This window comes from Pagrus major, chromosome 11 (assembly GCF_040436345.1).
Source record: "Pagrus major chromosome 11, Pma_NU_1.0".
NCBI classification, from domain to species: domain Eukaryota; kingdom Metazoa; phylum Chordata; class Actinopteri; order Spariformes; family Sparidae; genus Pagrus; species Pagrus major.
The window spans coordinates 29684625-29709289 of NC_133225.1; the positions used below are offsets into that span (position 1 = coordinate 29684625).

The 24665-nt window shown below is 40.1% G+C and overlaps 1 protein-coding gene across 1 annotated transcript in view; it reads left to right on the forward strand.

The window, feature by feature from the left end:
• The first annotated feature begins 13872 nt into the window (after positions 1–13872).
• Positions 13873–24665, forward strand: part of LOC141004883 (BMP/retinoic acid-inducible neural-specific protein 3-like) — a 39717-nt gene continuing 28924 nt past the window's right edge. The window contains exon 1 of the mRNA XM_073476576.1: positions 13873–14117. Coding sequence (XP_073332677.1) covers positions 13900–14117 — 218 coding nt within the window. The 5' untranslated portion in view covers positions 13873–13899. The remainder of the gene's footprint in view (positions 14118–24665) is intronic.

Genomic DNA, 24665 nt, shown 5'->3' on the forward strand with positions numbered 1-24665 from the left:
CTTGGTGATATGCAGCCATATAAAAACGTGCAAGTGAGAAGTTTACAGTCTGGGTAGCAATCATTAAGGTGACTTTTCCCCTGTTTGCTTTCAACTTGAGTTTTTATGTACTGTAGCTTATAATGATTTACTGCAACACCCTCGCAGATTAAAAATTGCACGCTCCGTTTTAACTTGCTGAAACCTACGCATGTACACACATATAGATGCTGATAGAGACCACGAGCTGAGTAATTGATTGAATCCGCCTAAATAATTAATCCTCAGTTGCTGCACAAGCCATCGTGGAGAACAAAACCACACACTGTTTACAATCCGAAAACCACACACACTCACTTCCTGCCTGTACTAACATAGTTATATCGATCGTCAGCGCTCGAAAATAGCGGTTTGTTTAGAATCGATCGGGAGGCGTTTGAGGGAACTTTTTTTGGATCATTTTTTTCATCTCTGCATAATGATGTGAATTTGTTGATGGCAGTGTGTGAGGTGACTGTGCTTGTTGCTTTCCATCTTCCATAATGAATTGTTGCTGCATTCAGAACAGTGCTGTGTTTGTTATCAGTTTGTTATCTTGCAGCAAAATCTTCATCTTGCTTTTGTGAGAGGAAGGATTTGTTGGCCTGATGCTGGCCGAGAAGACGTCCGCTGTAGAGTATCTCCGCCCTAACGAGCTACTGTCTTATTTTGTAAATGGTGGTGGAGAGATTTTACAAAGACACAGTGTCTGATGTGACGTTTATGCTTCTTAAATAGGGGCGAACACTATAATAAACTGTACCACTGTAAAGTCCAACAGTGAATTTGTGGCAGTGGCTGTGGCCGGTTTATTAGTTTATCTGCTATCTGGCTCCCCTGTTGATCGGCTGCTTTCATCTCATATTGAGAAAACAAACAGCAAGCAAACACCGAGCAAACAGATCAGGACACAACCCTGTAGTACCCTTGCTTACAGTACTAAACCCTGTTTTGGGGACTTGTAGAGCCATGTCATCTTTGACAGTCAAAAAATAAAACATACGTATTATTGTTTTATGAGCTTGATACTTTGTGGCTTTTACTAAATTAATGAGAATTGCTTATTCGCATGATTTATGACGTGAACTGTAATATGCTCTATATTTGGGATTGATCTTGCAGACTACTCTGCGGACTTATTGTCCCAAAACATAAAAACATGTCACATACTGTACATTTCTCATCTAATAGTAACAAACCACTTAGTTACAAAGTAACTTTTTTTGTAATTTATGTTTTTCATCAGTTTCTACAAACAAGTAAAATTAAAGCACAGTGCAAATGAGAATTTTGTTGTGACTCCCTCTAGAAACAACAAAAACTAACTATTATCTGTCACCCTAAACACAGCTGGAAATTGTCCTGACATCTCATTGTTGCCTAAAAATACCAATGATCACGCTAACAAATGTTGAAACATAGTCTTGAACTGTGGTCACTGGCATGGCAGCCGTCTCTCCTAGTTGTAACTCCACGACTATAACCTTTGCCTCAGTAACGACATTTTATATACCTGTAAAATGTCAGAGAAATCTAAATATTACATGCACACATTTAAATGCACTGTATCTGTGGTTTGCAAGAAAATTAACTGCCAACATTTTATTCTGGCAACTGGGCTGTGTATTTTTTTTTTTTCAGGACTACTATTGTCTGTGCTTTCCAAACTTTTACAAATCATTGCTGAAAGTTATCGGTTTAAGGAAAGATCATGGTTTAGGTTAGTTGTTGTTGACCACCTCCCTGCGCAGGCTTCTGACTGTCACTGTATAACAACGTCACCTTCTATCTTCCTCTCTTCCTGTCATAATTACTCCGGCTGCTGGAGGGTTTTCACACTTGACCTAAATATATGTCGTTTTGGGACACTTTCTGAAATGACTCACGCCATTGTTCTTCTTAGAGGGCAGTCTCTCTACAAATGTGCAAGCCCAGTTTGTGGCAAAGAGAACAGTTCACACTTTAATACATTGCTGCATTGGGTTTGATAAGGTCAGAAGAAAAGACAACATTAAACAGTGGTTGATTTTGCCATTGTTCTTATTTTACATTGGGGGGGGGGGGGGGGGGGGGGGGGGTCTATGGAAGCCTAAGCAATGAGGAAATTAAGCCAGTTTTAACAAAACACAAGGTTTAAGAAAGCTACAGTTTGTGTTGTAGGTCAAAATATACAGTATTTCCATGTACAGTAGTCCACATTACTGAGGCAGCAGTCCATGCAAATAATCCATGTAAATAAGTTCCTTTGTTGTGTGACTTCACTACAACTCATTTACATACAAAGAGGATGATAAGAGATAGCAAATATTGCAGCCAAAATGCAAATCATCAAATTTTAAGTCAGATTTTACAGCGATAAAAGCAGAACTCATTTAAAAAACCGAGTTAATGTGCGTTGAATTTGGACTTGAAGACCACAGTGCTGGATTTTAAAGAAATATGTCTCGGGTGGTTTAAGGATTATCTTTCTTTTTTCGAGAACTGTCCATCACAACACCTACACAACAGTTTGTGCAGCAAAGCACACCCTCACACTAACACTGAACACACACTTTCATTTGACCTTCCCACTGCAAGCTACCACTGCTGTTCATATATTACTGCTTTGAATCTTCACATCGGCTGCTCATATATATGCACGTTTATGGATCTGCAAATGTGAGTTCATGCTTGTGCGTGTAAGCGCATACATCGTGACATTTTTTTTTTTGGTCTTTGATGTCTTCTTCCCAAGACACCGTGGGAGCTCATCCCTTTGTATTTGTTTGTAAGACAGCCGGATGAGTGCGACTGGCAGTCATATATTATAATTTCACAAAGGCTGCGTTTTACCCCTGGCGCTGGTATGAGAGGTATTGTTGACAGTTGTAGGAGTGAAGATAACTGGGTTAATTAGGGCCAAAAACCTCATTAGTCAGCACAGAGGGGAAGATGTAAAGTTTATCAGTTCCTGTTCCCCTACTTTGAGGATGGTTTTGGGGTTGGCTCGCAGACAAGTTACAAAGTGGATCCTGTTGAAGAAATTCTAATGAAATGTTTTAATCAATCCCCCCCTCCTGCAAAGTGTGCGCCTCGCCTGCATCTCTTTTTCCACCATCGTTTTCCTCAAATGTTGCGAGATATCACAAAAAGAGACTCATTTCAATTTCCATACTTGCGGTGCCAACAAAGAGGATCTGCTGTGGTGAGTGTTCCAATCATGGATATGGACACACACTGCAGGAAATCACACGCACATGCAAGCATCTACACACACTCACACAAAAAGCTCAGGTAGGTGACCGTTACAGATCTGGCATCCTACACGAAGCAAGCAGATGTTTAGAGGCTGAATGCTCTGCTTTGTCCCAGTCTCCAATGAAAACGGCTGCTGAAATTCTCAAGAAAGATCAGGCTTGGGAGTTCCCACATCTCATCAAGCTTAGCATATTCTCCCAAAAAAAGAGAGTCAGGATTCAACACTGCAGTCGGTAGCCATTCCTATATCTCTGAAGAATACCTGTAATTCTGGCACAAAGTTACAGGAAGTGCTGCGGCACAGCCTGAAAGACGTGCTTGGAAATGTTGTGGAGACCAATAAATCCATTCATCACAAATGCAGATTTGTAGAAGAGGCCAATAAATGAGCTTGTTTTGGATATGTTCTCTTTAGCAAAATCAACTGAGATATTAACTCAAAGTGGCAACACTGGCAATTTGGATAATTTACCTCAAGAAGTCTGTGAATCAATCACATAATATCAAACCACATGATGTCAAGAAATATCAGCAATCATGGCTTCAATGAAATTACCTCTTTGACTGATTGACATACTGAACATTTATTTGCTTCCCAAGGCTGCTTATTTACAACATTTCAACTGCGGCGTCAGTCGGCAAACCAACATTATAAAGGACGTTTCTTTTCTTTTATTTTGAATGATTCCTTTTTGATCATTCAGATAAAAAGTGGAAAAACAAAGAGATATGTAATTTCTCACAGAGGTTCCAAATAGCTGGAGGACATATCACGCCCACACTGTGCCTGTGTACCTTGATGTAACCACCAGTAGTCCTTGTAATGAAAAATGCTTTTGACTAGGCTCTTTCAGCATTTCATTTACTTTTTTAACCTCATGCCTGAGGGAAGAACATTTTCAGATATGTTTTATGATATGATCATGTTTTCTCTTTTGCTTGGTGTGGATGTCTTCCAACACTGACTGCTGCTTTTCAACCAGAGTTTATGTTTGAAGAACTGCTTCGATTCTCTGAATGAACTTATTGTGTGAAGCCGAATCGCATTATTGGGTGATACAAGGCTGACAAGACCCTTCTTGGAGAACTTCATTTTAAAAGCATTTGATAAGTTACACTATATAAGTCGAGTCCATTTAATTTAATTTTATAGCTCAAAACATTGCCTCAGTAGGTGTACAGTGGATGGCACCCTCTGCCATTAGATCCTTGATTCGAGTAAGGAAAAACTCCCTCAAAAAACATTCCAGAAGGAGAAAAGGAAAGAAACCTTTGGGAGCCCTACAAAGGGAGGATCCCTCTCCTAGGATGGACAGACATGTAATAGATGTGACCAATAAAATTTGAATTTAAAGATTACAATGACAAAATATCTGATTATATCTGAAGTTAATTATAAAATATATGTTACGAGTGTGGATCGAGGAGGAAAGCGACCTTCTTCTCCACCATGCTGACCTGGAAGAGGACAGGCCACACAAGATAATTAGCAGAAAAAAGAACAGATATTAGAAGATTGCACAGCATAAGTGAGCAATAATCCATGAGGAGGCCCGAAGAGTACGAAAATCCCAAGACACCCTCACACCTCAATACCTGAACTGATTACCAGTGACTCCTAAAATTACGTATATAGGCGTTCCCAAAACAACATGACCAAAAATTGTCAAATACGGCAGCTTGGTCAGTGGCCTTAAAACTTCAAACTACGATGCTCTCTCTACCCCTCCAGCGTCAGTTTTGCATTAGAAGCGCTCCTGGTCAAATTAGCAATAATACGTACTATGCAACATCTGGTTAGACATTCAAAATAAAGCTTGTTGACAAACAGTTCAAATATTATGACAGGATTTTTTCAACTGTAATTAACAATGTCAAACAGTCATAGTTTGGTTAGGTTTAGGAATGTATATGCTGTTACTCAACTGTGTTCGTAATAACTTACCATTGACTTACACTTTCAGACCGGACACGACGCAACTTGTCTGACCCAATCAGCCGTCCTCGATCTCCTCCCTATGGGCTTTGTCGCTCTTCAGACTACTTTGCCCGATTTCCTGCTTTGCTCCGGTAATAATTACCACAGCCACTAGAGTTCACTGCCTAACAAGAAATGTTAATATGGGTCATTAAAAACTGCTCAGTGACTGATCAGTTTTTCTGATGAGGACGGACTGGATAGTCCATAACCAGCACATTTGTGAGGCACTGACAGCCAGCAGAGAGTGAAAAGACAGGAGGAGGACAGACCTAGGGAAAAAGAGAGTGATGCACATAGCTGTTGGAACTGAAAGTTAATGGCATGAGAAAAAAAAACAAAAAACAGAAGCACTCTTTACTCAGCCATTGATCCGCAGCACCTGTTGGTCAAGTAATGACAATACATTAAACTTTGCACATGACGAGAGTCATCACAGATGACTTGTTAAGTATTTCTGCCGCTCGAGTATTTGATATTCAGTGGTGCTTACTAGATATAGCCTGTCATTATGACGGGCAGTGGGCGTAAAAATGTTGTAGAGTTTGATCCACTTTTGGCTGTGCTTCACTCGAATGGCCATTTGCTTAACACCCTCCTTCCTCCGTCGCACTGGCGGAACAAAAAAGACTTAAAAACGGATAGCTCTCCTCTGAAGAATAACAGGACCTTGTCGTTTAAAAGATGAATTACAATCCCTGTGCTTTCCTTTTCTCAAAGAAATGTCATGTGGTTCAGACATTTTTTTAAACATGTCAAAGAAAAATGGTGCATCAGACGGCGAGGATTAGGTGATTGTGGATCGGGGCACATGCTGACTGTCAGTTACACCAGAGAGCTGTTCCTACACCTAGAGGGCACCCTAACATTTTCAAAGGCAGGGAAAACTGCTTCGGAAAGCTCACAACGTTTTTAATTTAACTTATAATTTTGATTACCTTGGTGCTCTGAGAATATGTCTGGCAGTGCTTTCATGTTTTCATAAAGATCTGGGAGGAGATTATGAAGAGATTAGAAAAAACAAAACAGTCACTTGATAGCTAAAATCTACATGGGTAATTGGTGAAAGACTGTGTTTGCCATATGATGCCACGACTTGCCTTTAATATACCATTAACATTCTTGCATTTCACTGTTCAGGGGACGAATGTCCTCATTACATTCATGTATGGGAAAATCTATCCCCCCATCATTTGCACTCTACTCACAATTCCATTGAGAGGACCTCACAGGAACAAACAGAGCTTTCATTTCATACAGAGGTTCCAAACAGCCCCGGGTTATTGCTGGCCCACGTTGCGCAAAATCATATTTGAGTGGATCCACTGGAGCCCCGGTGCTTGTCTTCTGCCTGAATTGAAAATTCCTTCTTGTTGTATCACCCAACATTTGATTTGTTGTTTCTAGATTATGTGAGGGCTTCCTGCCTCAAGGAGGAGCATTTTTAGCATTGTTTGATGAAAAGCTGTGTTTACATAAGGGTTGGAAAAGTGACATAATGCCCTTGTAAAGTGAAAATGGCATGTATCTGATATCACCCAGGCAGCTGATAACAAAGGCTTAGTGGATAGCTTTGTTTGGGCGATAATGTGATTATAAGGCTGGCGCAGACCTGTCTGAAAACAATGACTGTTTACTGACAGGACTGTCATAGCAAGTGTGTAAAAAAAAACAAACAAAAAAAAAACAGAGGATGTGAGTCAAAAATGGGTTTTAGAGGTATTTTAGAATGCAGGGGAAGAACAGAGTGGGTTGTTTGAGGAAGAAGAGACAAAAGAAGTCAAAGACAAAGGAGGGTGAGAGGAAGCAAAAGAGAGCAAGTGGGCAACAGGGAACAGAGAGAGCCCGGTGTTTTCCTGCATCAGCTTTTTGGACAGCTGCCTGTTGGATGATAGGATTAAAGAGTGTTTTAATGTGACCTCCTCGCCCTGTTTTGATATTAACACGCCACACACTCCCCTCTGAGTCAGGTCACCATATACACAACATGCACCGTGTACAGCGAGCGCAGTGTTTCAGCTAATGTTTGGTCAAAGTGGAAGCTGACGGCAATGATTTAGCTCACACAGATGCACTTGTAGCTGTTTTATTGCAGCAGACACGTCATTAGACATTATCATACATCACCTTAGACTCAAACTTGATACTATATGATAGTAAGTCAAAAGTTCGGTGTCAAAAATATGCACAAAGTTTTACTCTGCTCGCTGTGCAGCCCTCCACTGCTGAAGGAATAGAGAGAACAGTGTGATGCTCGAGTTCGAACAGAGAGCGTGGCAGGAGAGAACAGTGGAGCTGAGATGACAGAGGTCCTCTGTCTCAGTGCGAATAAACTATTCAACACTGCTGGAGTGAGAACAGATTTTGCTGAAGGACTCGCTCACAGTTTAACTGCATCAACAACAAAAGAAGTTGTAAGAGAATTGAGGAGAATTTGCTCCATTTCAGTCTTGGGGAACTTTCCTCGCGGCGTCAGTGTGTACACATCAGAACTGCAGACTTGAAACTAGACTTTGGCCCGGGTCAGGCAGCAGGTCCACATGTTGGGTTATAGTGGCGATGATGATCTGGCATAATGACTGTTGGACTAAGTTCATCACAGTCTGGACCAGTTGGTGTTGACAGTTGGGATATAAAATAATATTGTGTCATTATAATAGTGTGTCATTTCTTTTTTTTTTTAGTTTTCATTATAATCTTTGGCCTTCTGATCAGTCTCTGGCCGTTTTACTCAATGAGATTCTACAAATGTGTAGGGCAGCGATTAATGATTATTTTCACAATTAATTAATTTAGTCTTTTAGTTTATAAAATCATCACCATTTGCAGAAGCAATGTCGTCAAATTGCTTATGTTCAACAAACAGTCCAAAAAAACATGACTCTTTATTTACTATTATACAGTGAATGGCAAAGGAAAGCAGCAAACACTCACATTTAAGAAGCTGGAACCAGCAAATGTTTGACATTTATGCTAAAAAAAACCTGAAACAATAATTTAGTTGCCGATTAGTTATATTTTGATCAACTAATCGATTAATCAACTAATAATTGAAGCTTTACAAACATGTAATTTTATTTTCGCAACTGGAGTCAGGATCAGGAAACAAAACAGCAAGCCAACTAATAAAGCAATAGGGTGCTATGAGCGAGACAGTCCAGCAGAGTTCACCTCACTCTCATAAAGTTGCCAAATCTCCTCCATCGCATCACCATTGCATCCAAATCTAGCTTTCTGCTTTGTTTCTGTGGCTCGTCAGTGCAAAAATGCGCACAAACAGTTTTTGATGCATGTCCATTTCTGTTTTGGTACAGTAACAAGGGACTGTAGGAGGTATCTGACTACCCGTTGTGCTCCGTTCTGCCTGTCAAGAACTAAAAAAACATCCGTGTATGTTGGAGGAAGAAGTTGTTATGTTGTGTATGGTGTGGTCTTTGTTGGATTCAGTAACTTTATGGTAGATGCAGGCTGAATTCACAAAAAAGAGTTAGAACACAGTGTTAAATGTAGATTAAACAGAATGTGATAATTTGCTAATCATTTTTTTTTTTTGTCAACCCGAACGCAAGAATAAATGTTAGCTCAGTATGTTTCTGCAAGACCACAGATAAGGTTTCTTTGTGTTGCTACTTTATGTTTGCTTAGGACAAATTTTCTATTTCCCTCTTGTCAGAACACTGTGCATATGCTCTGGTAAGATTTACGCACAGAGAAACACTGGTTTAGGGTTAGGAAATCCTCATGATTTGGCTTAAAATAGCCTTCCTGTTTTGGTTGCTACAAAAACTGCTGTAAATGTCTCCATGTCTCCTTAAAAAAATAGCCGACTTTGGAGGCCACAAATCTCCTCAGTCAGGCTGCAGTCGCCCGCTTTGCAGCCTTGTTGACTTGTAATAACGCCACCACCATCCCCCCTCCATCTGCCGACAAATATCAACCTTGGACGTATCTGTGGTTTGCAGATATGTTAACTGCTAACATTATATCCGGGAGACTGGGCAGTTTTTTGTTTGCGTGTGCAAAATTGAACAGTACAAAGAGAATATATTCAATGTTTTACCTCATCAACTTTGAAACTGATTTTTCTAGATATGTTCGTTTTCTGAATTTGATGCCATCAAGTGCAACAAAAGACTGAGTCAGTTGTGGAATGATCCAAAAACACCTGTTTGAAACATTCCACAGGTAAACAAGGCGTATTAGTAACAGGTGACTGAGGTATTATTGGGTATGAAAGGGACGTGGGAGAGGTTCACCACGTTGTGAAACACGTGATTGTATAAAGGATATTACTACAAGGACTCAGGCACACTTCGTAAACACAGATCGTCTTCAAGTGATTGCATTCTCTTTTTTTATTGTGATTAGGGTCCCAGCTTTTTTGAAGTCTTTAGTTTTTGTCATATGAAAACACCACATAGCTTTGAGAGGAATTTGTGAAAACCCTATGAAAGACCAAAAAACCTTGGATTGAGACTTTTGCTCTTTGCTAAGGACACGCTCCACCTGTCTGTTTACAGGTCTTGGAGAGGACTTCTGCACATGTGCAAAAAAAAGTCTCCAGAGGGAGCTGTGTGAAGTGGAATAAACAGAAATATTTAGTTACAGTAAAGTGTGTTTACGTAACTGGACTCTACTGTTGCTGTCTGTTAGCCGAGTGGAGCGTGACACTGAGGTAAGCCACATAAAGTCGCGGAAAATCCGGCGTCCTTCTCAAAGAAATCCACAGACAAGCAGCATTAAACAACTTAAACCAATCATCCACAGGCTCGTATAGAGAGGGACAGAGGGAGATGGGGAAGGTCTCATTTTTCAAGTCACGTTCCAATCCGCTCACATATGGCCAATAAAAAAGTGATTAATACATGTAAATTGCTACAAATTGTTACATAGAGCCCCTTTAAAGGAGTGATTTATAAAACTTAAAAAAGATTTTGCATCGACGTATCTTTTAATTAATAGCACAGTAAAAAGTGAAGACCTTTATACACACAGAAATGCACACACACACACTCTCCCACACACACCAGGGTCAGGCAGACTGACTCTGTGGAGCGATGACAGCGATGTCTGACTGAAATCAATTTCCAAATTGCCAGCTCATCTCCTCTTATTAAAACTCCTAATTTAAAGTCCTCCTGCATGTTTAAACTTTCAATAATCAGCCTTTATCTCCGTCCCTTTGTCTGGATGAATGTATAAGCATATTTAATATAACATTTTAAATCTGTCGCTGCTCTTTCTGTCCACCTCCAGCTGTTGTGCGCCCTTCCCATGCTGTCTGCTGTTTTGTCTGAGAGTAATGATTTTTGAAACCCACACACATGTGCACACACCCACACAGACGGTCATATGGCTGAGTTAACTTGACAGATTGTCATCGGAATACTGTAATGGGACTCAAAACACCCCCTACACACCAACACACACACGGCAAAGGAGTGTGTCACTGCGGGGGAGATGATTGACGGGGCTCGAGACGGTGATGGAGAATAATGTGAGCCCTGGACAACATCCGGACAGCGTGTAGTCTGATAAAACACAGCGACCGCGCCTTTTTTACTTTAGCAGAGAAAGTATGTCTCTGTGTATGTGTGTGAGTGTATTTCTTTCTTCATTTCCCAGTGTTTAATAGATCTGTTGCAGCGTTACAGTGAAGCAAGTCCTGAAGTACGAGTGTAATTTTGGAAACAGCAGAGGAGTAATTACTCGCTGAGTTAAAGCGATGAATTCACAATTATAATCATAAATTTGAGAATCAACATTGAAAATCATTATAGCAGTTGAGAAGCAGTCAAGGCGAGACTTTTATATCAGAATATCTCTGTGAAGTGAGGCGGCAACAGAAATGTGTAACTTCACTTATCAAGCCTGCAAAACTTTTTTCCCGTTCTCGCCCAAATTAAATTTCTGTCTCACACATGCAAATCTAAGCTCACAGGAAGTGATGACTCATAACAAATGTGAACGACTGTTTCCTAAAAAATGAGCTAGAGGCAGATGGATTCATAGCATGTCAAAATGCATTTAACATTTAAAGTGCTGTGATTTTCTTTTACATGATGACTTATTTCCTCACCAGCCCCGGAGGTAACTGGTGTACACACTCAAAAAATGACTAAAATAGTGACTTAAAGTATTTCAGTTACATAAAACATGTAAATGGTAAAGGGTCGCATTTAATGCAAAGGGTTTCTATCATTTTGAGTCATTGTGAATATATTATATATACAGGATATAAAAACAGATAGGAAATGTGTTACTTTTATTTATGTATAATATTTGAATGAACATGTGACCCTTTGGCTGTATGTTCACACAGCAGACCAATCCGGTTAGTCTCTCAAATCAGATCTGAGAGACAGTGCATGCGCTTTTATTTGCAAGTGATCAGATCTGATTTTTGGTGTCCAGACATCACCAACATATCTGCATGTGTTGCTATGGTAACGACGTAGGCGCCAGTAACTCGGTGTGGTGGTGACGCGGCCTTCCGACACGAAGGAGTGATCAATCATCTCACTCTCCAAACAATCACTAGTCAAGTCGCGGAGCAGGCAGTTTATTTCATCGTCCATGCATACAAAAAAGAAATCGCATTTCATGTGTTTTTTTATTTTTTATTTTGCTGTCCAGACTTCCTAAAAGCAATCTGGATACAATCTGGATATGGAAAAAATAGGGATTTGGGCTTGTAGTCTGAACATAGCCTTTATGTTTATGCAGTTCACCTTATGGTTCATAGGTCTGTATTCATTTAATTTAATCAGACCAAGTTATTTAATTTAGACTTGGTAGAATACTTTGCATTACATGTGACACTTTACATTGAACTTGTGCAATAGAATAAGGACATTTTATATGAAATAGACATGTATACTATAAATATACTCAAAGTCACTGTTGTAGGCAAATTATATTTTTGAGCTGCCACTAATGATGACATTTATTAATGATCAATCTTTCAATATTTATTTATTTTCTTACAAATCATCAATACATCCTTCTAAAATTCCAAAATGAAAGTAACATGCACATCTCAATGGCCCAGAGTTCACACAATGTATACTTTTTAATTCCAACTAATTAAAATTACCTATCTTTCTCTTGGAGTGTAAAAACTTTATTTTGAAACTTCTACCAGAGGGTTAATTCTTGTTTGGATTAGATTAGCTTGACAGAGAAGATACAAATATTAAAACTTATTATTAGAGTCAGTCTAATAATATTGATGACAGTGTGTGATGCATATACTCTGACTCTCTCAGCATGCACCGGGGCATCAAACTCATTGACTCTGATTTCCTGCATTCTTTATTTAGCTCTACATCATGTTCTGCAATATTTCTCCTGTTTCCACACATCCACTCTTTCCATTGTGAGTGATACTGTGTGCCCAATCTGTGACGTTCTCCCCAATTTGAGCACTGAGAGTGGTGTGGATCAAAACGAGACTCTGGGGACCAGCGGCTGGAGCCCCGGCTCTTCCTGTCCACATAATGAATTGTCTTTGATGAAGATACTAAACCCCAATTTGCTCTCAATGAGTAGATGGGTGCTTTTATGGGATGGTAATATGAAAATACGACACTGTAATATTTTACATGGTAACAACTCAAAAAGACGATGACCTTTTTCAGGAAGTGTGAATCGCTACGTCAGTGTTTAAAAGTTTAGTCAAGGTTATTTTTCTATAGTGTAAGGTGACCCATAGTTATTCAGTTAATGAATGATTTTTAGATACAGTTTTAATGAATAGTTACAAGCGTAAGTAGGCGAATGTTCATTTTTTGCAGGGGTCCATGGTGTCAGATATGACTCATACTGAACTGTTACTCAGTCCATTCTTAATTAAAAGCTCTGTTTTCACTGTTAACCTTCCCTCGTTGTTGTCTCTCGTCTTGTCTCTCATCTGTGTGTGTATATCTGTCGGACTGGAATCACAACGCTTTAAGACAAAAACAGATTTAATTGGCCCAGTTGAGTCACATGAGTCATTCAATCGGCCGTGAGGTTCCTAGGCCACTAGTGCCGTAAAAGCTAATGAAGCTGTGCCACTTAAAATAGAAATGTTTGAATGCTAGAAACAATTTATTAGTTACAGGACCGGGTCCAGGAGAGAGATGGCAGGTTAAACAAGGGGGGTGTATTTTGGCTATTTTGTTAACAAGGAGCATGGCGTCTGCCCCTTTGTCCCCCCTCAAATCACCTACTAGTGATGACTCTTTTTAATTGGAAATAGAATCAAATCCTCACATTTGAAGAGCTGCAGCGAGTTCATGTTTTTTTTTTCTTGGTGAATTATTAAAATGGTCATTTCATTTTGAACATTGTTGAAAATTAATTGCCTGTCAATACAGAAATGATGAATCATTTCGACACAAAGAGATTGCAGAGTTAATTGAAGTCTCGGTACGTCTGTGTAATTAAACCCCCTAAAACAATTAAAAATTCAAGCGTTTGTATCATGCTGCCTGGTTGTCGGTGTTTGTATGTATCCTCATCTGTATGCTTGTGTTTTTCTTTAGGTGCTCCGGGGGCGTTGAGGTGATGCAGGTCCCCCGGTCATCCCAGTGGAGGAGCCAGCTAATGACGAGTGGCTTTGGCCGCTGAACACCCCGCCCACCATCACCACCCTCATCCCTCCGTTGCGCCCTCCATCTCTGATGGCTCTATGGGGCGTCATCAGCCTCAGCCTTCACTGCTGGGTGTGTTTACGGTCTGCGGTAATAGCAGCAGCAACAGCCAGCCTCCCCAATGACAAGCCCGGGGGGCCCCTGGACTGGCTCCTGTCTGATAAAGGGCCTTTCCACCACTCCCCAGAGTACATCGACTTTGTGGAGAAGAACCGGCAAGGCTTCTCCACCAGATACAAAATATACAGGTGAGTCATGACTGCAGGATGAAGAGGCACTTTACACTGTATCTACTACCTCTATATCACTACTGCTATTATATGCATGACAAATCCACCTGCAGCCACAGTCAGTCAGTCTCCGAGATTGTCCTTGAAGCATTAGCTCTGTGTAAATAAAGGCCATGCACGAATATGCGCATGTGCTCATAACTCACAAGTCACACATTTTCTTCACTACGGTATGTACTCAAAAGCACTTAGATATGTACTGTGAGATTTAGATCATTCACCATAATCAAAGAGTTCATTTTTTTCAAGTGTTAGCATTAGCGTGACTGATTATAGGAAGATGCCACCAGCGAACACTTCTTCACTCTATGTGAAGGTATGCGAGCTAGCATACTACTCAGAAAGCCCGTTCTCACTCCGCATCAAATATGGCAGCTTAGTCAGTGGCTCAATGCTTCAAACTATGACTTGGCTAGCCCTCTTGTGTTATTTCTTGAGGTGCCTCTGGCAACAACCCAACCGCCAAGTTGAATGTTGGCAAAACAGAAACCTTTGTCCTTCAGGCATGAGAATGGAACATTTCATAAAATGTCAAACTATTCCTTTAAATGCAGTTAGCACAGCCACCACACAGAAAATAGTTGACAACCAAAAGCTGAAGATCACTATTACCAGTTATTGACACAGTCATTGCTTTATTACCTCAAAGGATGTTGTTTTCAGCCGTGTCCATTTGTTGGTTCGTTGGATTGTCAGCAGAATTACACAAAAATTATTGACCAGGAAACCCAGATGGAGGATTGGTCTTGGCCCAGAATAGACCCATTAGCTTTTAGTGTGGATCCGGACAAAGGGACAGATGCAAGAATTTTTTCTCACTTCCTTTGTCATTATGGGATAGGACCTATTCCATATTTGCGTCAATTCCGCAGGGAATAAAGCATGGACCTTGATGGAGAAAATCAGGCTTAGTTAGATGAGTGGTATCTATGAGTGGGTACAATTTCATGCAGATCTGAGATCTGGTGAGCTTATTGATTTTGATATTGGATTAGGTTTGACTGAATTAAAGGGGACTGTTGTGCCGCGGTGGAGGTATGCACTCTACTGCCATTCTGGTTCAACTATAGTTCCATAAGCATTACTTTCATAATGTGTATGTCTACAGTATATGTGGTTTGGGGGTAAAGATTCTATATATAAGAGATTTTGAAGTATAAATCCAATGATTAAGCACCGTTCTTTGATGCCTGAAGACAGACCTCCTGCGTGTTTTCATTAATACTGAATGTTTCCTGCAAACCTATTCACAGTCAGCCATGCTTTAGATGTCCTTTCCCACTAGTCCTTCCTTGACCCCTATTGAGGCACTCTAGTGAAAATTATACTGCTTGCAATGAAATGCACTGCAGTCAAATCAGGTGAAGTTGAGTTAAATACTAGAGAGGAGAAAGGAAAGGAGTGAACTTTCATCGGTCTCTGTTGTATTAACTTACAAATCTGCACATCTGCTCTAATACCTTGGCTGAGGAGCAGATTAAAGTCGAGGAGAAGGTCATTCAAGGGCGTTTTAGCATGTATGTGATAGGGTTATCTGAACACTTACTGTAGTGTGGCGGTAGTGTTCACAGCTGCAGCTGCAGAAGGTTTTTATGAGCAGCACATTCTGCTTCTGCCTGCAAACTGTTTTATTGTAACATCAAAATGATGTAAGGGAGAAAGTGCAACACAACTGCATATCTTATATTAGTGCACACAATGAACAATATGCTTTATGAAAACACTCATGGTTATCAAGCAGACTGCATTATTTCCCCTGTATTGTCATGCAGAAAAGGTTTCATGTAATCATAAGAACAGCCAATGTTCGCAGACAGAGTCGGGATGTATTTCATGCAGGCGTGTTGCTGTCAGCTGGCTGTATATCACCTTCTGCTGCCTTCCAAACCCTCAGGGAGTCACCTGATCAGGTGGTCAACTGAAATATGTTGATTAGCGGCGGAAAAAAATGATGATTTGTCATGACAGCAACACAGTCTGAGGTATCGGCATGCGACCGAATTAGTGGAGATTGTGTCATGAATCATATCTTTCGTCATTTAGGAGGATGTTGTCCAGGCTTCTGGAAATAGATAGACAGGGTTCCTGACATCTATGGATCGGTGCGAGGATACTTTATGGCTTTGGTGAACGGTTGCTGCATTAGAGCTTTTTAATATTTCCTTCTCTGGCAAAAGGCAGCGATCCGTCGGAGTGGAGCTGCATGGGCGGCAAGATTAATAGTCTTATCATGTGGCCAAGTGATTAGTGAGCTCTTAGTACTTATTACTCTGCATTATCACAGAATCCCCTGAGAGGCTTCTGTCAGCTGCAAGGTTGTGTTTGAGGCTCTCTAGATTACCACAATGCGGCATTGATTAATAGTGATGATATTAAAAGGAAAAACTAACCTAAAAAGTAAATAGCCGGTAAATCTTCCTAAATTGAAATTCTCTTGGATTCACTCCCATTCGATTCTAGAGAGTAATGTGAAACCCCAAGACAGGAGGGAAACAGCTGTGGGTGAGCTTCTGGTTTTCTGTTTTGGCAAATAATAGCTCTCTCTTTCAGTGCCGGTGTTGGTGGAGTAAAATGTGGTGACAATTTTGGGAGCGCACACCTGGAGCTGGCTCATGAAAAATTCAGCAAGGTTGTGTTATTAAAGAAAGTGGGCCCTCTGCAATATTCTCTCAAGGGAGCCACATTTCATAGCTGTGCTCCCGCTGTGTAAAATGGGTCCTTAAATTTTTTTAAATCAAGCACTAACCGTCGTGTATCAACAAGAAGAGCATGAAGTTATGTGGCGTCGATTCACCTTTCTGGCTTGTAAAAGGCAAACATTGTCGCTCCTCAACACAGGCTGAAGCTGCATTGAGCTGTGAGCAGCTCTGCTAAAGGCTGATGTTTCAAAAATATTTGATACTATTGCAACATGATACCTGAGCTTCAGCATTGATATCAAAATTACTTTTAACTTTTTGTTCAACAAATTATTCGGGACCTGTCAATGCATCAGTGTTCAAGCAGCCGTACGTTAGATGAACTTTGATTAAAGAAAAGATAAACAAGATTGACCCAGGGGGGGAAGGAGATTCAGGAGACGTGATGCCTTACGTTGAAGTATTTAATGAAGCTCGGTCAAGGGGAACATAACTCAACACTAGATGTAGTAACACAATGCAGTGCTGCCAGGTCTGAATGACAATTTCCGGTCTGTGACTATTCAACCCGCTACAGAATACTCTGTGGAAACGTGCTCACCTAAGTCACGTTGCATTTGATGGGAGAATATGGGGAGTTGGGTGTGTCATGGCGCCAGTGCATCTCTGGTATGAGATATAGTGAAGGTTAAGATGCTGGCGGAACAGAATGTGACCTTGGTTGTCTGGAAGGCAGTACCTTATCTCTACAGGTGCCCCAAAACAACACTTCCTCCAGGGTGAGCAGAGCAGAGTTTATAGACAAATTCATGACTATGAACCTATGAGACAAAAACAGGAATTGCTGTTTGATGCTTGACAATTTTTGTTTACTCGAAGATCTATTTATTATTTGCTAGAAATTAATATTCCAGGGTAATGTAACATGGACCTTGCTATAGCTCTCCAGACGAATCAGGTCTCAGCTGTCCCACTTCATTTAATTACCTGAGTAATTATCCATGAATGTAAATTAGCTTGGTTATTATCAGCTACCTTGAATTATTATTAGAGTTTCTTGGTAAAATTGTATGGTGTTTTGGTTTTTGTATGGTGTGGTCTAATCAAAGTTACGCACAGTTGCCAAGCAAAATTTGACTGTTTCCTTTTCACATATACCTATATCATTATCTTCAGGGCATGTCTTTTAAATACATTCACACGCAGCAGCAACACACACACACACATACCTGAGAGGCAAAAAGGCCTTTGTATAACTACAAAGCTAACGCTAGCTGAGCTAGTGCTGCAGTATGAACACACAAAGCAACATGAAAAACACAGTTACCAACATATATTTAGTTGGCTTCAGATGAGGCGTGACATTCAGACAGTTTCTCTTGACTGTCTCTCAGTATTACAACATTGCCCCAGGCTGGGAGTAGCCAAGCAATGTTCTAATGCCTAATTCAACAACCTGACCCACAAAATAAACAGTAAAGCAACATGAAACAGGGTAAAATCTACAGCTAACGAGTCTGAAGTCGGATCACGAACATCTGTTATCAATCTATTCTTGAACTTGTACAGTTACTGGCCCTCATTGATAATGCAGTCTGTAGTAAAATCCACACATCCTTGAGCTTGTGAGGTTACCGGAGCAGTCCGGGAGTAAAATACACACACACACACAATAACCCAGTGAGCAAAAAGTGGTCTAGATCACGTCTTTTAGACGTCTAAAAGATGTCCTCTGGGGAGCCAGAATGAAAGTTTTTTATACGTCTTTTCTGGACGTAGTATAGACATTTACATGGCCATGGGAAGATGCATACACTGTCTCTTAGCCATGCTGCCTCTCCACCCCAACTGGCATCTTTTTTCTTTGGTCTTTTTTCAGTGTTTTTTATCAACTGATTATGGGCTTGCCAGAGGTCTTTTGTCAATGTTGTTTATCGACTAATTCTGGTTGTCAGTGGATGTCCAGATCATGGCCTGGCCCGACGGACATCATATCAACCTGTTTTGGATGTCCACAGACGTTGCCTGCTCAGTGGGAAGGTTCAGTAGTTTTCTAGTCATTGTGCGGACATTTCTGTAATATTTCTATCAAAGATAGTTCATCCACTGGGTCTTTACATCCTCAGATGGGAGTAGATGAAGACTTTTGTGTTGATTCTTGCAGCTCCCGTGCTTAACTTACTGGCCCTTGTCGTTAAAAGTATCCTATGGTTTCATGCTTACAAATGTTAAAACGCTGTGGTCCCCTGTTAAAATCGTACCGTATGTGCCTCCAACAGAAAAGCAGCTATGCTTAACTCTTACGTACAACATATTTGTTAGCACTAGCGGTCCAGCACTTACATTACATACTGTGGCGGCCCGTCAAAGAGGTAGCTATCAAGTCGTGGGTGTAGATACTCAGGTTTCCAATTGTATTATTCTAGGTATGTGATAGGAGCCTCCAATTTGTGTAAGAAGAAGGCTAAATTCTGAATGACTCACTTAATCATATGTTTTCCGGCCCAGGCAGCCACCTAGAGAACTGAATGGGATGTCTGATTTCATAGTGTGTGGTTGGTAGGCCTTCCAGATACCCAAATATATGCGCACAAATGTTGAAAAAGTGGGTTTTCATAAGATGTCCCCTTTAAAGGTTTGACCTTTTTTCCCCCATGAAAACTTGTCCGCATTGTAATCCACATTCATTCACAGACCATAACTGCTTTTCTGTTGGAAACCTTTTAACTTTTAGTCACTTTTCAAGCCTACATTGTATTTGACTTTAAAAGGATTTGCGTCACTCCAGGTCACTAAAGGTTGAAACGAGATTCAAAGTGTTGAACTAGACTATGGCTATCATTCATGTTAAAAGCTCTGCAGCAAAGTTGCTGAAGCTGCTGTCTACACAGCTGTTAAAATCATCAAGAGCGAGTAATTGCTTTATACTTAAAATGAAGGACACCCAGTCGGTTTAGAGGGGAGTTAATTACAGTAGATCGTGTCAGTGTGTCAATAAGCATCACTGCGCATCAACACATAATAAATTAAAACAATGGGACACTAATAATTATCTGCAATTAGTTTTTTCTGCAAACCGGAGGACATAAGACACACCAACCCTTCGAGTTTAACTTGATCAGAAGAAAGCGGCTCACTGTTTGGTATAGGAACCACTTCAAGCTCAATGAACAACAGCAGATTTCCAAAACCACAGGGGAGTCTGCAGGTGCTCTGAAGAGGGCTGAGGTGAGTGTTTTAGTGCAGACTCCCTCAGCGCTGCTTCTCATCATCCCACTGTTACATTCTTACTGATGTTGTTTGTCTCGTCTTTTCTCCTGAAATTCCCTCAGAGGTTTTGGCAACCCCAAGTTCCTCTTCATGGTAAATAGACTGCGTAAAGAACAGTAATAAATAGTAGTTTTCAACCCTGAAGACACTGTTCCTCAATGGCTTCTTAAAATATCAGTCTCACTATATATGGTCTCACTTATGAAATCATAGGAGACACAAGCTTAGACAGTCTACCCCAAATTAGCCACATTAATTGCTCACTTTTTACTTTAGTTCTCACTTTAATTCAATTTGTTAATGCTGCAGGCAACTGAAGTCAGACACTTCTCACTATGGTCGAGCTCCCTCGCTAAACTTTGATTCAATAAAGATCTTACAAGTGTAAAAAGAGGTGATGATTGCGCTGCAAATGAAGGAAAGCATCATTACAGTTTCCCTTTTTATCCCCATGTTAGGTTTTTAGCCACATTAGCAACATGGATGGATGGTGGTGTGAGCCTATTACTTAGGTCCAGACTGAAATATCTCAAGTATTAGATGGATTGCCATGAAATTGTATTCAGTCATTGTCCCCAGAGGATAAATCCTACTCAGTTTGAAATTCTATCCCTGCAGGATGAGTCAGGAAAACTTACTGGATATTATTATTAGTTACATATCTGCAATAACATGTTAAAAAACAACCAGATCTTTGATTCCCAAATGTTTTCAATGATGTTCACACCCAGAGAAATCCATGATTTCCTTTCAGTAACAGTGCACTTCAGATTATAAATCAGAGAGTGAGGAAGGAAGTCAGCGAACGTGACTAATCGTAACATGAATGAAAGTTTAATACCTTACCTCATCTGTGAACATTTCTGCCTGAGTCAGGTCAGAAAGATTTTCATTGGGAATGGTGGTTGTTTACCAGTGAAGACAGCAACTCCCATGAGCCCATGCTACTTCACAACATCATAAAACTCTGTTTTTGCATTTGTGTGCAGCTTTCTGTAGAGTGCCATCATCAGGTCACAATACTTTTGTGTTTGACAGCAACATCAATGACATTTCAGCCTCTGATGTACTTTGTGTTGAATGTTACTTAGCAGATGTTAGCATGCTAACACACTAAACTTAGTGAACATGTTAAACATACCTGCTAAACATCTCAATGTCACTGTGATGTGGATAGCATGCTGATGTTAGCATTGATTCAAACAAAACCACTGCTGTGCCTAAATACAGTTATTTATGACTATTAACTAAAGTTTAATTAACTATTAATTTACAATTTATTAATGTAATGATATAATGATTATTATAAAGTGTTACCTACATTTTTGGTGAGCTACTTTTGCTATTTTTTGCTCAGTCTGACTGCTGACAATATTTACACAGGCTATGTCACACTGTTGATAAGGTTTTACGAGGAACTGTTTCGTGAATGGTAGCGGAACTTTAAAAGAGCCACATTATGTTATTAACTACAGTTTTACAGCAGGAAATGGTACAAGGACAAAAAAGGTTCTCCAGCCAACATTTCATTGTCTCAGCAGTTTCTGTGCTGAATACTACACATTGTGTTACTTGACAAAACTGTCAGTGGCCATTGCTCAGATTCAATGATCGTAGCTTGACAGATAAATCATAAGCTTGTGTTTGTTATAAATGATTATTTTTGGCAGTCAACTTCAAACAAGAAAAGATTGGATTGAAAGTGGCGATTATTTTTCTATCTGGTCTTTCTCATGTGTAGTCCGGATCTATGGTAATCTATCTTTGCCTGTATTTATTAGAATTTAGCAGACTCGAGTGCCTCGAGTTAGTGTTTGAGCTACCTCAGCAATGATGGATTAATGGATTCACTCCAAGTCATCCCTCTATTCAATTTCCTGCCTCTTACTGTTTGAATTTGAAAAAAAATTAACAAGTCGTCTAAAGGAAATGAAAGAGGGTTTGTGCTTTATGTGGATGTGTGAGTGTGTGTTTTGGCGATTCACTGGAGAGCATTCCCATTGCTTCCATTGCAAACACAATGTGGGCCTTCCGCCCTAGCCACCTGTCCTCAGGAAACACTGCCAAGGGAAAGCTGCCATATTCACCAGGGTGAAGGCAGGACTGTTGACATGTATTTGGCCGCGTTCTGAACACATTGCATTTGGATAATGCATGTGATTATTTTTTATGGGATACGATTTCATTCTAAATATTATTTGACTGTGGAAAATTCACTATACTCATTAAATGTTATTAAACTGCTTAAGCATTAGGCTGCCTGCCAGCAAATAAATGTGGATATAAGAAATATGAGAGCACAGTGGCAGAAAAGATATTTATATCCTCTGCTTCGGTAACCGTAGCAATACACCAATCTCAAAATCCTTTAATCTAAATGATTACACGTTCTGCATCAAACTCCTATTAAAGTGTTGTCAGCTGAATGCACTTAAAGTGTCAAAAGTCAACTTACTATGTGTGCAGAAAAATGACTCCTTTAACTTTCAAATTATTATATTTGATATGCAATGATCGTTAGATTATTACCAATGCATAATTGCGCAAGTAGCTGTTTACCTTTGTAGCTGTTATTGTAGGTATAGTCCTGTGGTTCCCAATCGAGGGGCTGGACCCCGTCCAAAAGTCAGGAGGCTTGTGACATGATTAATAGTGTTTGAAAGAAGGAAAATAAATTTGTATTTATATTTTTATTGTTCTACAATCTTTGTGAAAATTGGGTAGTAGGTATCTATTTGGACCTTAATCAACACAGCGTCATACCTAAACAACTGAACAGGTCGATTGTAGATGGCTCCCAAATTGATATGGCTGTTTACAATGACTCACAAGCCGCCATTTATGATTGCTCCCACAACCGCACACATTTTTTTTTGACATTTGTCGATGGAGGTTGGAGAGCACCAGTGATAGGTGGAGTGGGCCAGATGTCATTGTTATGCGGTTATTGTTGTGAAACGTTTGCAGTTTCGTTAGTTTTAGGCAACAAAACTAGGTAAGGACTCAGAGAAGATCATGGTTTGGGTTAAACTGAGTAATCTATGTAATGTAATGTATAGTAATGTAAAAGATACATCATGTGTGTGATGTAACTTAATAGATCTCACAAACGTCTATTGGTTTTGCTTTTCTGGGTGAAAATCCTGTGCTTGTTTGTCCCATCCACCAGCCCGTCCTCCACTTTTGCGGACATTGTTGCACACCTGATTTAACTAAGGGTCGCTTCCCAACAAACAAAAAAGCGTAATAATGGAAAATTGGTAAATGGACTTGCAATTATGTAACATTTTTACAGTCAACTGACCACTTAAAGCACTTTACTGAAGCAGGTTGTACTAAGCCGCCTGGGCAGACCTATACAGCTGTTTTTGCTTGTGAGGACAGGCAGACCTTAACAGTTAAATGTGATGATGTGTAATACTACTGTTTTTATAAGCTTACGATATGTTTATTAGTAACTAGCTATCAAATTAATACAGTAAGGTAAAAAGTTCAATATTTTCAGATGATATGCAGTGGAGTAACAGTATATAGTACATGTGACATAAAACAGAAATACTCAAGTACAAGTGCCAAAAGATTTTACCTAAAGGAACAGTTCACCTCAAAATGAAAATTCAGTTATCTACTCACCCGCATGTCCATAGAAAGCCATGTGATGTATCATAGTCCACAAAAAATGTCTAAAGCTTCACAGTAAAACAGCATTTCAACATTCTTTTAAACAACTGAATTAGCTGGGAATTTGTTTTAAAACAAACAAAAGCACACACACAAAAAATAGAGTAACATAAAATAGCTTCATACAGCTTGTTTGGCATAATCCAAGTCTCTGGAAGCCTCAGGATCCCAAACTGATTTGAAAAGACATTATTTACACCATTTTTTTAACCCTAAATTTTCACCGTTGCTGCTAAGCTAAAAGCATACAAGCTGTCTGAAGTGGGTGCATGAGCTTGACTCAGTTCATTTATGGCTGAACTGTTCCTGTTAGTAAAGTAGTTGAGTTCCTTTTTGCCGCTGCAGATATGTTGAACCAGGCAGGAAAAAAGGGGCCTCTTTAAATCTGGAGGAAATTCAACAACTCAAACAACTTGGCCATGACAGGGTCCACAGAGTTAAACTGATGAAAGTGATGTACCTTGGCGAAAAGGAGCACTGAAATTGATAATAATAATGACTTAGCCGGTTGTAGGGAGGATTGCAGGCCCCAAAAATGAACTCCATGGTGAAACCCATTTCATTTCCTCCTCTCCCTGCAGGACGAACCATTTGGCCTATCGGGGGTTTAAGATAAGACAGGGCTAGCTTATCACAGTCAACGATAACTGAAGAAACGAACGACAGCGGGGATTCACGAATACTCTACCTGTTCTCCGCTTCCCCCTTCCTCTCTGTGTATTCCTCTTTTCCCTCAGAACGTGCTGCAGCTTTGAACTAGTGCTCTCACGCTTGCAAAGTGGAACTCGGGCGACACAGTGTCCCATTTGAAGAGGTCATTTATTTGTATGGCATGAAATGAGGTGAAGATTAATAGCTACACTAGATATATCTGAGCAAGAGATTAGTCATAGCCTTTGTCTGAATACTACAGTGT